The sequence below is a fragment of the Hippocampus comes genome, unplaced genomic scaffold (genome assembly GCF_001891065.2).
Source record: "Hippocampus comes isolate QL1 unplaced genomic scaffold, H_comes_QL1_v1.1 scaffold133, whole genome shotgun sequence".
NCBI lineage: Eukaryota > Metazoa > Chordata > Actinopteri > Syngnathiformes > Syngnathidae > Hippocampus > Hippocampus comes.
Genome location: NW_017805150.1, coordinates 190,998 through 208,005, shown reverse-complemented (window position 1 = coordinate 208,005; position 17,008 = coordinate 190,998). Strand labels below are relative to the sequence as shown.

Genomic DNA, 17,008 nt, shown 5'->3' with positions numbered 1-17,008 from the left:
AGTTGAGTTGGGTTAACCATACAGCAAACGTTTCAAAAGCTTCTGCTTGCAAGTGAAAATAAAACCCCACCCAAAATTTAAAATCATCCAAATGACTGTTCGTATCTCAAAAAGCCGGCAGCACTTTACTACGACGCAAAACAAGCCAATTTGTTCAAATGGGTTTCTATTTAAAACAGAACCCAGAAGGAAGACACTCGCAGCACGCAGACACAATGTTTTCGTCGCAGAGTTGCGACATTTCCTGCAAGATGTGTTTATTAACTGGAGGTGGGAATTCTCTCATGTGGGTTTTCACAGGTACCTGTAAAGATAGTGGAAAAGCGTCTTGGGACCATCCCCCATTTCCTCGGCTGGCCTCCAGAACATCACCGATTTGTGCATCCTTTTTCTGTCCGTTTTTTTTTTTTTTTTTAATGTACGTACCACGTTAACCTCCCAAGTGGGCAGTTGCCTTTAATATGCGATCCCGCTTTCCTGCACACAAGGTCCTTTTCACCTTCATAAGCCCCGGCCTCTTCTGTGGTTGTGTAAGTGGATTCAGTAGTGCTGCGTTTTTTGGTGTGATTGGCTTTAATATGATGAGTCAATGGTCGCGTAAACACGAATAAGGTCTGAAAATGAGCATCTGGACTCGAACAGCTGCACAAACGCCGACGAGGACGCCATCGGATAAGATAAAGCCCGAGCGTATAGTATGTGTCAGTTAACTCGACACGCAGGAGTGTAGATCAAAGCCGTCGCCGGAATAAACAAAGGCCAGAACGGCGCACAGATGAGTACCACATGTAAGTGGGGCCACGTTGACCACTTAAAGGATTTCTATCCTCTTTGGTAAGATATTGCGAGACAGAAAGCCTCAGGTTAGAACAAGTTCAGCTACAAAAGGTACGACCTTGCTTTGAAGGCCCACACGGCTGCTGACAAGAAGGTTCTTTGCCGTGGCGGAACGAAGAGAGACACACACACAATCTATGGCCAGCCAGCCACTTTGTCAACGTAAACATACGGCGCTGATTAAACACGAGGATGAGGTGACACACATCGGATCACTGACAAATGATCGCCTTTTCACAGACAAAAAAACAAACAAACCTGGAGATCTTTTGCTGGGACGTAAAGGCAACATGTAGGATTGTCGTGGAAGAAGAGGCGAGGAGGGCAGAGACATGGACGCTCCCTTGGCGAGGCTTAGTCTGAAAAGATCATCTGGAACGTTAGGGTGGGCGCTGCCGAGGCCTGGGGGCACGAGGTTTCCTTCAGGTGGGAATCTTCTTTGGCCATTGTGGCTCTGAACATCTCCTGTTCGGGAAAACCAAAACATTACAATATTAGAGAGTTTCTCTTGAGCTTTGACATCCTAGCATGCAATAAAATGAGGACTTGCGTCAGACAATGTTACAAAGCTCGCCTTATTTATGTCCACTTTGTCAAAAATGTGTTTTAATCGGTAAGACAAGAACTATGGGTTACTGTTCAAATAAAGTAATCCTTCAAAAATAATTTTGTGGGCCTCACTAAAAATTGGTGACTGACACGGTCCCACAACAGTAAGATTCCAGACCCCTTGTTTTTGCTTTCATGTTGAGTCTGAAGCTTGAACGCCAGGAATGTAAAAAGCCTCGTTTCCCCTTTCCACCAAGTGGTACGCTTCAGTTTCGACGGTACGTGGTACAGCGCAGATCAGTAAAGCCTGATCAGGCTTGCCTCTTAACCACAGACTATGTAGGTGGGACGGCAATAACGGCATCGACTACCTAAATAGTGTAAAATCTCACCGTGAAGGCGGATCACTTGCCAGTTCCTTAAATGTGACAAAGGTCAGTGCAGCCTTTCTACATATCAGTCAAACTCAATGTCCTCTTAGTTTTCTGACACGCCATAAAACTTTATCAAGGCAGAAGCATTCTTTTCGATGCGATGACACAGGCGGACGTGGGTAAATAGTCAGCCAGGTTGACAAAACTACCGAAGCTTTCGTTGCCCTTTTTAAACTTATTTTGAATTTTCATTCATTTTTAACAGATGCCAAGTCAAGAACTTAACCTATATTCTCTTTCACAGCCTCGTCATATGATTTACTACAACTCCAAATGTGCTAATGAGTTTACCCGACGGCTGCTCTGCTCGGCAATCCAAACCCGGGATGTTAAAAAAAAAAAAAAAATTTGTGCGCTGAGAAAATACAGTCCGGCACGGAAGGATTTGAATCACGGAGCCAGTCAGCGAGCGCCCTAATCAACTGTCGGGTGCCAAAGTTGCACACTCATAATGGCTACAATTAATATGGAGAATGACGGACCTCGGGCTAGCATGTAATCCCTGACTAATAATATGTCAGCATGCCCAGTGCGCTTATAAAAGCAGATGCGGTAAACCACAGTAATGACAATGACTTTGCAGTACAGAGTAGCTCGCGCAGACTTTAGTAGACGTGCGGCGATGCCTCCGTCACAGATCACCGCAGTCTCAACTACAAGTCGCAAACATCTTTTAGCGTCCCGCTTCTCCCCTCGGGGGACGAGGAGTGTTGCTGGGCTGCCAGGCTAATGAGAAACAGAGAGAGCCATTTTCTGCAGGCCCCGGCCACAACACAGGAGACACAAAGCTGTCCAGTGTTTTTTAAAGGGCTCCTAAACAAAGATGAATGCCAGACACAGGAAGCGGAAAGGTTGCGGTGACACCTCTGCGTGGCCTCTGACATACAGAAAAAAACCTGTGAATGTCCCAAAGGTGTTTTAGCCAAGGCCAGGACCTGCTGTCAACCTGACCTACGAACCCCCAATGCGTCTATATTCTCACACTGCACAGCAGGCGGATGAACTACTGCCTTCAGACACAAGATGAATTCATTCCATGAGCATCTTAAATCATCGTTCCCCGTTGGAATGAATGGAAAGGCCATCAATCCAATCCAGCTTCAGGAAAAAAAAAAAAAACATTTCAATTTCACAAGAAAAAATTGCATTCTACATTACTGTAATTCTTTTTTTTTAAATACCTTAATTACAGTAACATTCCATGATTAATATACAAAATGTATCCCGAAAAAATGATCCACATTTAAAGGATTATCGTTTTGCAACGCCAATGCTCATTTCGTTCGCCCGCGTATGGCTTTTTGCATTGTGCGTTAGCATTAAGCTAATGGACTTTCGGAAGAAAAAGTTAGTGTATGATTTGGTCACAGCAACAGCTCCTATCTTGAAAAACTTTACTGTTTACCTCAAACGACAATCGCATGTCATCTCACCGTAATTTCAAAACGGTGGCAATGCACACGGTGCCGAACGAGCGTGTGCACAGGCGGTCCTGAAAGAACTCCTTTTACGGCTACATTTGTTCGAATCTCGTCGCGGTGAGTTCAGTTAAGTTGAAACACGTTTCGAGCCATGTCGCATGCAAAAGAGATTAACGCAGAGTTGTAATTTGGGGTGGATGGCTCTGAAAACAAGGGGTGCCACATAAAAGCACATCGTCCAAGTGCTGGGGAACAGGCTGCAGTATGTCATGGTGACGGCGCTGCCATCTGACCGATACTATACGCAGAGAGACGCAAGGACGGAAACTCACCAGAGCTATTTTGGTGACTTTCCTTACCCTGGTCGGGGCAAGGCCTTCAATTTTAGGCCCTTCTGTGGTGCAGGAAATCAACCCTTTCTAATTACACGTTGCTGCCCCAAGACCAAGCAAAAAATGATTATAGTGCCATGCATGCTCATTACCCCTCATCAAAGTCGATGGCCAAAGCCCACTAGGACATGCATAAGCCCGATGAAAAAGTCCAATATAATTTAAAGGCACTCATTTAAAAAAAAAAAAAAAAAGATTAAAAAGGTGACGATCTGTCCCAATTGCAGGTCAAGACAAGTTCTCACTCTACATAAGGCTGTGACTCATATTTTGACCAAGTTCACTGTTTCCTTTCCCCAAAAAGCTGTTATAAATATTTAATGTGACTACTGAATAGTACTCGGTCTTTTTTCAGTCCGCTCCAAACACATTTCTGAATTCACCTCTTTAGGGTGGAGTCTATTTCAGCTCTTCAAGACTTTCCATAACATGCCTGGACATTTGATTAGTGTTGTGGCATCATTGCGTTCTGTCGGTGATCTGGATTTCTGGATCTTCGAAAGAGTCCAAGGCAAGCTGTAAATGGTGCTCTTTCTTTCCGTTCAAATCTGCTGTGAAAAGGCAACGTTATCCCACTGTGAAATCGTTAAGATTAATGACTCATAGAAATGTGGTTTTTGATTCCGAAGCAGGATTCGGGACAGGCCTTGTAATTTTGGACTCACGATTGGGCCAAGGACCTTTACGTTGTCACCGTACTACATAAGTTAAGGATGTTGTTCCTCAAATAAATGTATGAAGGCCACAAGACTTGAGTTCAACATCTGCAATCTCTGATCCTTGACACAACACTGCGTTAGGAACCAGCAGTCAACTTAAGCTGATAGAACCACAAAGGGTTTTGGGTTACTTTGAAAACTGCTGTCAAGCACCACAGTATTTAGCTACATTAACACATGCCAGCAAAAACTTTGCTTAAGGCCTTAAGTAAACTGTGTCCGGAGGCAATGATGGACCATCGCACAGTGGAAACATTTACTGTGGTCAAATATGTCTTTTTTTTTTTTTTCTCAAAAGGGGGAAATGGACACTGAGCGAAGACAAAAAAAAGGACCAACGGGACTATAAGCAACAAGTGCTGAAACTGGGTTCTGTCTCGGTTTGGGGTTGTGTGAGTGCCCTTGGCAAAAGCAAATTGCACTTCTGTGATGGCACCATTCATGCCAAAATGGAGATTGTTTTTGGAGGCACACGCGCTGCTTGCAAAACCACGTTTTGGACACACGACGGAGGCGACGAGGAGCAGGCCGAAGGTGCTGGTCGCGGCGACCTGCAGACCCAACCTGGCCCAAGACATATTCCCACAAAAATAACATTTGAGCACATTCATTTTATGGTTTCTGTGGCACTATTGCTCTTTTTCTCAGGTTTAAGTTTTTTTTTTTTTTTGATAAAACACATCCATGGGAGGATACACAAATACAATTCTGAAATCTTGGATTCCATTCATCCATTTTCAACACCGCTTATCCTGAAAAGGGTCACCAGAGCCTATCCAAGCTGACTTCGGGCAGAAGGCAGACTACGCCCCGAACTGGCTGCCAGTCAGTCACAGCGCACATATAGAGACAAACAACCATTCACACCCACATTCGCACCCTCCCCGAGTGGGAACCGATCCACTCCGCCCGCAAACAAGTCAGGCGAGTGTACCTTGACACCAGGGGTGTCAAACTCATTTTTTGTCGCGGGCCGAAATCTCAGCGTTATTTATTAGCCATGACAATTTGACATTTCGGTACCCATTTCAGCAAGAATCACGAAAGTTGACACATATGATTTGCTTCGGTGGGCCACATAAAATGGCGTGAGGGGCCAGATCTGGCCCCTGGGCCTTGACTTTGACACCCGTGCTCTACACCATCTGCGATTCCAGCTTGGATTCCGCCGTACAATTTTGATATGTGAATGTGATGTGAGTGGTACGCTTTAAAAAAGTCGCACCTGTCATGTATGAAGTCACACCCGGTCTCAGGAGAGCTCATTTCGGCTCGCGCCGAAGGACTAACTTTTCTCATTCACGTTCACAATATGAACTAATTGTGCAATTTTTATTTTATGGGGCCAGATCTGGCCCCTGGGCCTTGACTTTGACATCCGTGCTCCACACCATCTGCAATTCCAGCTTGGATTCCGTGTGAATGTGAATGTGAATGTGATGTGAGTGGTACGCTTTAAAAAAGTCGCACCTGTCATGTATGAAGTCACACCCGGTCTCAGGAGAGCTCATTTCGGCTCGCATCGAAGGACTAACTTTTCTCATTCACATTCACAATATGAACTAATTGCGCAATTTTTATTTTATTTTTTTTGCATCAATTTCAAAATTCATTGCAAAGAAAATATAGTCGACTAACAAATAAGCAGCTGTTCTTTCTTCAGGTAACTCACCGTCCTGTCGATGAGTTTAGACTGCAGTTAATTATACAGTAAAGGCGATGAAGAAAATGAATAAAGGCCATAATGAATGCAAATTCTTTCAGGGGACGAACAAAGCACGAAGGGGCAATTTCCCCCCGCTACGCCGAGTGCCAATGTGGATTCCCTGTGTACTTCCGAGACCAGGGTGACACTCTTGACAAAAGCCGTCACGGTTAACACACTACGAGCCACAGTGGGAAGAGAGAGGGCCGGTCAACAAGCACAACAGATTGGGGGAGGGTCTTCGGGGCAAGTCTCCAATGATGATGAAGGATGGGTTAATGAGATGTTAATCTGTCTCATTAAAATATTCCCGACGACGTGCTTTACGATGAATTGAAATAACAACCACAGTGGTTCAAAGGCAGTTCCTCTTCTTCTTGGGCCCCTTTTCCAGTGGTGGTCCTTGAAACACACGTTTTTACTTGAATTTGTGTCACAAATCCAGATCCACCCTCCAACATTTACACCACGGCATGTCACTTTCATCAACAACGATTAAATTCTCTCCAACTGTCCTGAAACTTTCAAACGGGAACTCATATCCATGCCGGTGGTCCCTGATGGAGACGAACCCAACAGGCGGCATGTTTAGCTTTCGCCCTGTCGGAAACGCCTGTCGACGGTGTGTAGTCTCAATGTCTGCTGGAACTTCGGAGTGCCCCGGCTGATCTCCAAAGTCAGACGTCCAACTTATTAATAGCCGCGTTGTGAGTGTGAGGAAATGGGGCTGTCTCGGAGAGAAGGCATGGATGAGGAGAAGGGGGAGAAGGGCTTCTTTGAGACATTTCCCATATCTCCGCATAAAGCAGCAGTGAAGATGGCCATGGGAAGAAACGGACTTATACTTGAAAGGAACAGAAGATGGATGACGGCAAAGCACTCGAGTTGAATGAATCGACCGAAAATGAGAATTAATCCAAATCTTCCTATTTTCAGTATTTGCCAAAAAAGCTCCAGGACTGGTGTAACCAAAGGCATGCGGCGTTACCCCGATTTGTAGAAAAACTGAAACGACATTTCCTATAAGAAATAATCTAAATGGAGAGAAGGCATGGATGAGGAGAAGGGGGAGAAGGGCTTCTTTGAGACATTTCCCATATCTCCGCATAAAGCAGCAGTGAAGATGGCCATGGGAAGAAACGGACTTGTACTTGAAAGGAACAGAAGATGGATGACGGCAAAGCACTCGAGTTGAATAAATCGACCGAAGATGAGAATTAATCCAAATATTCCCAATTTCAGTCACATAAACTGGAAGCGAGCTCACTATATTTACCGTACGACTTGTGCCAAAAAAGCTCCAGGACTGGTGTAACCAAAGACATGCGGCGTTACCCCGATTTGTAGAAAAACTGAAACAACATTTCCTATAAGAAATAATCTAAATGCAATGAATCCGTTCCAGACGCCCACTTTCTTTGGGAAATTGCCATCGTGTCCGCAGCATTCTGTGTGAGGTCCAATCTATCTGTGGAAGCACGCTTAGTCTGGCACGTGGTTTATTCTAACACCGAGATGGATGACACGTCACCTCGACCGCAGAAAACCACGCAGGAGGCATCGGCCCACCTCCAAACAGAGCATGCCATTGTAACTTACACAGAGAAACCATCACGATGGGTGTCGGCATCGCCAGGAGGTCCTGCGATCTGTCAATGAGGCATTCCAAGCCTGCCGAGGCTTTCACGCATGGCCTTCAAACCCGGGGTCGGCATGTGTTTACACGAAGACCTGGATAAAATGGGACGGTGTTTTCTTTGGTTTGAAAAAAAAAAAAAAAAAAAAAAATGTTCAAAAGAAAAAAAAAAACCCCGAATGATGACTGATGAGAGATGATAGCAGTACAGTAACTGTTAACGTTGCTAATGAAACATGATAAGCAACAAAAGCACTATGTGTCGCCATTGCAGTTTTTTGTTGTTGTTTGTTTTGGTCGCGCCTGTGCCAAGAGTTTCTCTCTTCCGCGGTCCACATACACAACTATTAACTCGCGTGCCTCCATTTGGAATCAGCAGTGGCGTTTACCATTCAGATTCCTAAGACAGGAGTCTATTTCCTGGCATATTTGCAAAAGGGACTGGAGTTCATGTTGCCGTCGCTATGCGGTGCAACAGCAGCTCAGATCATTAGGCAGAGCTCCTTCTTTCGGGCCAGGTGAGGTCATGAGAACGCCACTAACCGCCGGGCGACAGTGACCCTAGTACAGTAACTGTTAACGTTGCTAATGAAACATGATAAGCAACAAAAGCACTATGTGTCGCCATTGCAGTTTTTTGTTGTTGTTTGTTTTGGTCGCACCTGTGCCAAAGGAGTTTCTCTCTTCTGCGGTCCACAATACATACACAACTATTAACTCGCGTGCCTCCATTTGGAATCAGCAGCGGCGCTTACCATTCAGATTCCGAAGACAGGAGTATATTTCCTGGCATATTTGCAAAAGGGACTGGAGTTCACGTTGCCGTCGCGATGCGGTGCAACAGCAGCTCAGATCATTAGGCAGAGCTCCTTCTTTCGGGCCAGGTGAGGTCATGAGAACGCCACTAACCGCCGGGCGACAGTGACCCTGAATGGACGCGTCTATAAAGCTGTCCTTGCCCCCCCGAGGGAAAGCCAAATCCCATCAACAAACAAGGAGCATGGTGTTTTCACCATTCAGAAAACACGGCTCAAGGGGAATTTGTGCACGTTTGGTGTCAATTGCACCTTGTCTGATCACTTAAGACGGCCAATTGAATTGAATCAAATCATTAGCACCGTGATGCATTGATGGTTTAAGATCAGCTTACCCTTAACGCAGCCGGAGCAAATACAAATCTCTCCCGATGCCCTCGACACACTGAAATAAAAGCGTTTGCTTATGCGAGACCTTTCTGTTCAATTAAGCAAAGTTAACGATTGGAATGCAGTAGGTGTAAACGTTAAGATGAGAGACGACTCTGGTCCAAATTCTTTCTCTTTGCAATTGACACTAACCCTTCTCTCCCTTTGAGGCCGGGCACAAAAGCAGCTGGGGTCATGAGTTCAAGCTGTCTCAAATCCTCCTGAGCCATGCGTAGCAAGACATTCATCTGCAGACACACTTACAAAAAGGCTCTATTGCTCAGATATGTTGAAAGTAGGATAGAAACGGGAAAGCCCCCTCCTGAAAAGTCAGACCTGAACAGAGGTCTCCACAGACACGGTCGAAGCACCGGTGTCTGTCTTGAAAAATGTATTGCAAAACATTAAGTCACATCAGTCCAAAACTGACGATGCCATTGTTAATGCACAGCCGCTTGGCCAAACAGGAAGCGAGTGCTTGAACATTCAAGTTCTTAGTGAGACGGTGGAAAAAAAAAACAAAAAAAAAAATCCTGACGGTATGAAGGAAATAAACGGAAGATCAGACAGAAGGAATGTGTCTCCCAAAGCAGGTCACGGCGTAATTAGAAAAGCTTGTGGCCTGCAGGCCCCTCAAGCCAATGAACCGCCTTGACGATCCCAATCACCTTTTTCAAAGTTGACTTCAAAAAAAAAAAAACAAGGCATGCAAAACTGATAAAACTTGTGACTTCTCTTTGATGTAAGACGTTGGTCATGACTACAGACGGGTAAGTGTTAAGGGGGCGCCATGGAGCCCAAGGGATTCTAACTGGTGGGTTCGTGTGTCGTGGATGACATTGGTAACCCCTTGCTTCGAATGAGACCCTTGTATTTGTTTGGCTTCTTGTCCTTTGCCATGTTCCCACTATGAGGTCACGGGGTCACAGGGAACGTAATACAGAGTGTCTTAAGAGCCAAATTTGGCAATTGGAAGAGGAGCTGGTACACAGTAGGCCAGTGTAAATCATGGAGGCCCCCCCCCCCCACCCTCAAGATGAATCCCGGCCGGAAACCGCTTAGCAGGAGGTAGGAGTGCCATGAAACTATCTTCTATGTGCATATTCAAAATGCTGCTGCTTCCATTTACCACAAATGCATTTTTAGCTCGATGCAATGCCTTAGTTTTGTGGGCTACTAGAGTAAAGTTGGATCTCGGACTAAAATTTGTCGCAATCTAAGCTAATCGTCTCTCTCCTTTCATGATAACGACACCTGTCGGCTTTTTCGCCGCCGTGGAGGTGAGGATTGGTGATTCAGAGGAGCCTCTCTCCGTGTTTAGCCACACGAGCTAGCCAGCCGCAGCTCGTAGCTGGCGCGAACGGAGCGCGTTCGCGCCTAACATCGCAGTCAAAGCAGTAAAAGATGTTCAAAAGGAGTCAGGAATCCACCACTGGTAGCAGAAAAAAAAAAGGTTTTGAAATACAAACAAATTAGAAGTTAATCGGTATATCTTGGAGCGGATTGTGTTTGAGCTTTAAAATTCCAGCGTAAATATCTTGAGCTGCTGAAGAAAATTGAAAAAAAAAAATAAATGGCACGCTGTACAAAACTTCAAGTGTTTTTAGGGTAGCCGGTGCCTAATGTTTGTTGTAAGAGAGTCAAAGCAAACAGAAAACAGTGAGACTTGTCGGCCGAGATCACTGCCTTCCCCAAGAGCCCTTATTTTACTTTTCAAATGTAGAGACAGGGTGTGTCTAATGTGGACACACCTGAGGTTTGTGGGCGTGTTCATGTATGCGCGTTTCTGTATGAATGTGTGTAACCAAAAGATGTGGTTTGAGCTACGCCCTGCTAAATCGTTGCCTGCTGGCTGCGCAGCGCTTCGCTAGCCGCGTCGGCCCGCTCCGCACTCAATGGTCCCCTTTGTGAAATCCCTCGCATTCTTTTCTCCGCCGTATTAAAGCGTACCTTAACAGTCTGGAGATGAAAATCAAGACAAACATGACTGGGAACAAAAATAACAAACACGAGTCCAAGAGCCACTTCATGTGTTTTGGAGGTGGGCGGGGGGAGGGGACGGAAGAAGGGAAGTTGACATTGGAGTCAATAAAACTATGTTGGATTATTTATGAGCTATAGAGATTGAACAATTGTTTTGCACCTTTATAAGTTCTTTCCTGAGTATGCGAGCCACCAAGATGAAGACGATTTGGGTCCCGTGAGTACGACAAACGATGTGTCATCTGCGGGAAAGACAACTTGTGGTGGTTGGCTGCCCTGCACTTGTTTGCCTGTTGTGGTATATAATGCACATTAATTACTGTGAAGAGTTTGTCATCTCTTCTGAGTGCCTCGCGGTGAAGGTAAATGACACAACGCGAACATTTAATACTCCATAATGCCTCATCCGGACCTTCCTCCACCTGGAGAGGAGCACGAGTTTCTAAAAAGAAACTTCCAGCCGCCACCGAGATCACTTTGAGGGAGTTTTCAGCAATTCCTTTTGGAAACCACAGGACAAGGAGGGAGCGTGTCTCAAAATGGCTGCGGTAGATACGGCTTGAAGAGAGGCTACCACCCAGCTGTTGGCGGAGAAAGGCCAGGCCCGCAAGGGCAGTCCGACACTGGAACCAGTGGGCAGACTTTGTTTGGCGCTGTGTTTCTTTTTTTAAGTCATACGATGTCTTTACAGGAGACGTAGCATTGGCGGAACCTACGCAGAGCTTGGGCTGTGTTTGGACGTGCGCAGCAAAAGCAGGGGAGGTCTAAACCTGCTCAAAAGGCCTTTTGGATGGATGGTAAATCGGGGATTTTTACCTTACATGCCAACATTGCCGCTAACTCATTCGCGAGTGACATTACGTGCCCACTTTTGGGGATCCAGCTGAGCTTTCTGAAGTCGTCAAAAGTACAATGACAATGACAGCTAATCAAGTGCATCAAAATGCCATTCATCAGAAAAAAAAAAAAACATGCGGTCCATCCGTGATCCACCAGTTTTAAACCAAGCATGTAATGTATGAGCGAGTAACACAGTTACCACCCGACGGGGCGCTGTCGTATTTGTAATTTATTCAGATTTGTGTGAATGCCCCCGAAACAAAACCTTCTCCAACTCGAAGTCCTGCTTGGTAACCAAATTAGTGGCGTCAGAAGCCTTTGCAACAAGTCAGTCACTGTTTCATGTCAAAATACCCGAGAAAGTCACAGAACTGTTGAGACAGCACAAGCACCAGTCACAGCTGAGGCAACACATTGCTGTGCTTAATGGGCCCCCCCCCCACTTGCTCACATACACACACACACACACACACACACACACACACACATACACACTCGAGGGGACTTGTGCCTAATTTATCCACATTCTAAATATTCCCTTCATCTTTCACCTTCTTTCCAAAATCGAGATGAGGTTGTCCCAAATCAGCCGCTGGCCCATTAAAAATGACATCACAAGACATAAAAAGTCAGCGAGCTAATTTCACATTCTTGTCACGCTCTGCTTATCCTCAGTCGGCCCTCATTAAATTTCTCGCTTAAGTAGAAAAGTCACCCCCTGCCGCCCAAGACCGCGTGCATGATGAAAGCGAGGCGACCCCGGCTGCAATTTGTGCCGCGTTTGAGAACAGAAAAGCCACCCGAGAAGAGAGACTTCTGGTGCCGCCAAAAAGAACTGTCATCAAAAAGGACATTTTAATTGTCTCTTACAACTGTCGACTCATGCGATTATGTCACTGTAAACGTGCAAAGGAGTTGAGAGTATGCCGGTGGTAATCCGAAACCACAGCGGGGGAGAAGGGCTGAAACGTTCCTTTCCTCGGTGCTGCTATCTCTCACACAGTCAGGTGCATGCTACGGTTATAGCTTCTGTCTCCAGCCCGCCAGACAAACCGAGAGGAGTCACGACGACTGCTGTATCAGGACGTGTCCCGGGGGATAAACAGTCGAAACACAAAGGATACATGACAATAAGGGATAAGCGCTGTCGTCCAGGCAACAGAGACAACTTGCGGGGTAAACTTGCCTGGAGCAATTAAAGCACGGAATACGAAGCGCACGCTGACCACACGGTCAGTGAATGAAAAACTTGACCGAAGAACATGGGTCACACATTAAATTTTATGAGGAACAACCGGCCGCAGTCCAAATTTTGGGGGAAGTTATTTCCAGATCACCAAGAGCCGGGAATCGAGTCCTTCATCAGTGCCAGACAAAAAAAAAACAAAAAAAAAAAACAGTTGAAAAGTCGGATGTTGCGCTCAGTACTGTTCCACTCCGATCCTGTAGGTGGGGGTAGAGAGCACATCAAACGGGCTGCTAACCTTCCCAAATGATGAAGATGGACACCATTTCTCATGCAAAAACAAATAAAACAATCCTGGATCTGCAGCGACACATGAACGGGATTTTCCATCTGTCTACTCCTTCCTCCCCCACACATGGCACTTGTCCACTGGACTGATACTTAGTTATTTTTGTGCAACCCTGCTTTCTATAAATCCAAAAATGTTGCATCGACTCAAGCAATTGAAGGGCCAGCTGCGGTCACCAATACTTGCGGCACCAATATGAGATCGACTTGGCACACTTTGGTCCCCGGCTGACTCGGGTATTGGACGTAGACCCGATGGACAGGACCTGCTTTCTCCAGTAGAAATGCAAATGAGTAGTCGGAGTTGACTTTTTAGTCAGAATGGTCAGTTCATAGGATTCCAACTGTCAATTCGGAAAAACCTATTTCCAGCCCTAAGCTATATATTTTTGGAGACAAATCTCCCACGTACATGTTTGCATCAAAGGGAACCGATCCCCGGGCCAACCAGCATCCCACTTCCACCACGGCACACCATAAAAAAAAAATAAAAAAATTTTAAAAAGTACTTAGAAGGGAATCTAAAGGCCAAGGAGAGATGGGAGGAGAGGAGGAATTTAGGAGGAGAGACCAAATTAGCTCGCTGTGTTTTTGTGGGATTGGCAATGTGGCGATCCCAAAGCGAAGCTAATGACTGCAGCGGGATCTGGCATGGGAACCAAGTTTCCTTGACTGCTTTTAAGTCGTCTCCAGTCAATTGCCGCCATGTCAGGGGCCACATATTCTGATGTATCACTGTTATTCGTCATCTTCGGGGAGTGTTTCCTTCTCAACTTCAGGGGCAAATAAAATGTCTGCGAGCTGAAAGGACACGTTTGATCAGAACGACCTTCCGTACCGGGTTTTAATGACCCAATTGAGGAATTTGAATATACCGCAGGTGCTTCCACACCTCTAGTTTACTTTCCATCGTCCAAACTTGATGGATTCATAAACTAGGTTCTCGGTGAAAAGCAGTTTTGTCATACTTGAATCGTATCTTAATGCCCACAAAAAAACATGAGCAGTAAGAAGGTTTGGCGTAAGAACGCGTTTATGGAAACCACGTTACGTGCTGAATCTGAAGACGTTTTGTGGAAGTCAACTGCCTCACCTCGTTACACAAGACCAGCAGCTCCAATAACATCGCCACTATAGCTCTAAGGGACACACCTCGATGTAGCTTTCTCATCACGACCAAATCAAGGCAGATTCCTTTCGGTTGAGTTGGTCTGCACCAGAGCCTCGGTTACTGCGTTCGCACTTGATCAAACAACCTGAACTCATCCGGAACACAAACCAGGATGTGATCAAAGCATTGGTTAAATTCAAAGACCTCTGGCGCAAGCGTGCATTGTCGAAGCGCTTCTGTCACAAAATGGGGTTCAAAGCCCATACGCTTCGGTTGAAGTTCTTTCGACTAGACCGAAGTCTAGAACAACATATGGACAAATGGCTTCCGATAACAAATTAAAGATAAATAAGTCTGACCTACTGTTGCGATCTGGTGTTGCATTTAGACTAATTAATTGCAGTGGCATATTTCAGTCATCTTGAGATAACTCATGTTTACTGCACACCATTAATGTACAGATTAACTAGCCGCTCTACAGGAAGTGACCCGTATGACTGCCTGTAAAAAAAAAACCAAACAAAAAAACCCCAACAACTGCCCGAAGACGAAGAATAAAAGCGAGTGTCGCGATTGGTGCCCTCATGCAGGGCCACCAGAGGGGCAGAGCCTCTCTATGGTGACCTCTCATCTGTCTTAAGAGCTCTAAACAACCAAGAGGAGTCACCCCGTTTCATTGTCCCAGCATGAGAAAGGGAGACGGGGTCGGCGGGGCATGACGGACGGTCCCCCAACTGGAAGAATGGGGCCCAGTTCAAGGAGCCGTAAAACTCTGCTGCTGGCTCTCGCTCTCGGAGCGTGTAACCGCATGCGACAATTACGTACAACAAGCACTGATAAATCAAGCCTGGCGCTAACCGTTGAGAAGTCAGACGTCTCACTCGTGAGAGCGCCGAGACAGCGGCGGTGTAGCACTCGCTGCATCTTTTGTACGCAGCGCAGGGGAAACCGGACGATAAAAGTCGGCGCTAGCCATGATGCAAGCTGAGGCGGGCATAATGCAGTCCAAGCAGAAATGGTCACAATGGAATATGGGATAAGCAGAGGACGAGTCGACATTTGCTCAGGCACGGTGACTCATTTCGACTCGTGTTGTCATGTATCCAAGGAAAGAAAACATCTGCGATGACACTGGGGCAGGGTTGTTGCTCCGGTCGCAGTTTAATAAATAAAAACAGTAAACATTTCCTGCGGTAAAATGAAAGTTAAAAACACGGCGCATTTTGGAATGGTTCCCAAAAAAATAAAATTGAAGTGATAGAGGCTGCTTGTTATGGAGTTTTCTCTCAGCAGGAATACGACCCCGCTATTCCGCCTCACTGTTTAACATAAACCAAACTGAATTGATGAACAGATTAAACTGTCACCGGCTGCTTGGATTCCAATTCATAAAAGCAGCTAAGAGGCCCGGGGTGGCTCCAAAGTGCTAATGGGGTAAAAAAAAATAAAATAAAATCTTTCTACTTTCATTTCAAGATTTTGGCTGAACTTTGGTGAAGTCCAATCAACTTGCTGTTTGGTCCCTTAGATGTCACTTATACTATTTATTTAGAAAAGCAGGTTGGAAATGACTGAAACCAAGTATACACATACCGATAATTGGGCCTAATTTAAGCCCGACTGCCCCTTTCAAATCAAAGTCAATCGAGGTTTTCCTGAGCAATTGTCCTGTAGCGCGTGTTCAGAGGGATGAGGCTGGTGTGCCATCTTCTGCCATACATTTCCGTCTTCCACGTACCTGAATCCTTCCTGCTGGCTTTGCCTCCGTCTCTGTTCTTTTTCAGCACCGCCTTGAACATGGCAACACTCCTGGAATCTTCCGTGTTGGGACCTTGAAGAAAATGAAAAGACAAAAGATGAAGGTGAAAAGTATGAAATTGTAAAGATTACGGAAAGCGATCCACAATTCAGCGAACCTGCCGTGATGCATGACGTCATGTCGGATTTCTCGAGACACCATAAACTAGCCTCCCCAACACCCCCCCTTCCTCAAAAAAGTGTTTTTAATAAGAAAAATAATACTCTATTTCATTGTATATTTTTTTAAAAATCCAGCAGTGACATGACAAAATAAAATGCAAAGAATTAAACAGTCAACTCTTCTATCACCTAGACGATCAATCAACTGAGCGACTGTTGCTGGGTGTGCCTGCATTAGCCACCTGGGGGCAGTATAATGCAGATTTACGGAGATTACCCGGATACCCGGAGACGGTCACATCTTCTCAGTAAGCCACTGTAGTAATAATCGTTCAGCTCGGGGGAATATCCGATTACAAAGTTGTGTTGTTTTAAATATACAATGAGTAATTCTCTTTGTTTGATGTTTACTTGGACAACAGGCAATGCAACACATGTGGTCTCATTTTAGAATTTGGCAGGCTTTATGACAGCAATTTCCACTTTTTTATTTTTTTTTTATTTTTTTTTTATTTATTCCGCATAAAATGCAAAGAATTAAACAGTCAACTCTTCTATAGCAATTTCCACTATTTTTTTTTTTTTATTCCGTTAAGAATGTATTTCAAACACACGAATCAGATGTACTATATTTAAACACTGGACTTTTTTTTTTTTTTTTAAAAAAAAAGGCCAGTGGAAAAAGTTTACCCCCTTTCCCCCCTGCCTTTCCAAGGAGATCATTTTGCCCCCCAACATCTTGA

General features: G+C 45.3%; 1 protein-coding gene across 4 annotated transcripts in view; it reads right to left on the bottom strand.

Annotated features, from left to right (window-relative positions):
• Positions 1 to 17,008, bottom strand: part of LOC109514790 (protein TANC1) — a 77,629-nt gene that overhangs the window by 51,224 nt on the left and 9,397 nt on the right. For all 4 annotated transcript variants that reach the window (XR_002168053.1, XM_019868166.1, XM_019868162.1 and 1 more), the window contains exons 2-3: positions 16,084 to 16,176; positions 1,096 to 1,302 (exon numbers count right to left, since the gene is read on the bottom strand). Coding sequence is in view for 3 of the 4 variants with exons in the window: in XM_019868166.1 (XP_019723725.1) it covers positions 1,096 to 1,302; positions 16,084 to 16,144 (268 nt within the window). In the remaining variant the exon portion in view is untranslated. The remainder of the gene's footprint in view (positions 1 to 1,095; positions 1,303 to 16,083; positions 16,177 to 17,008) is intronic.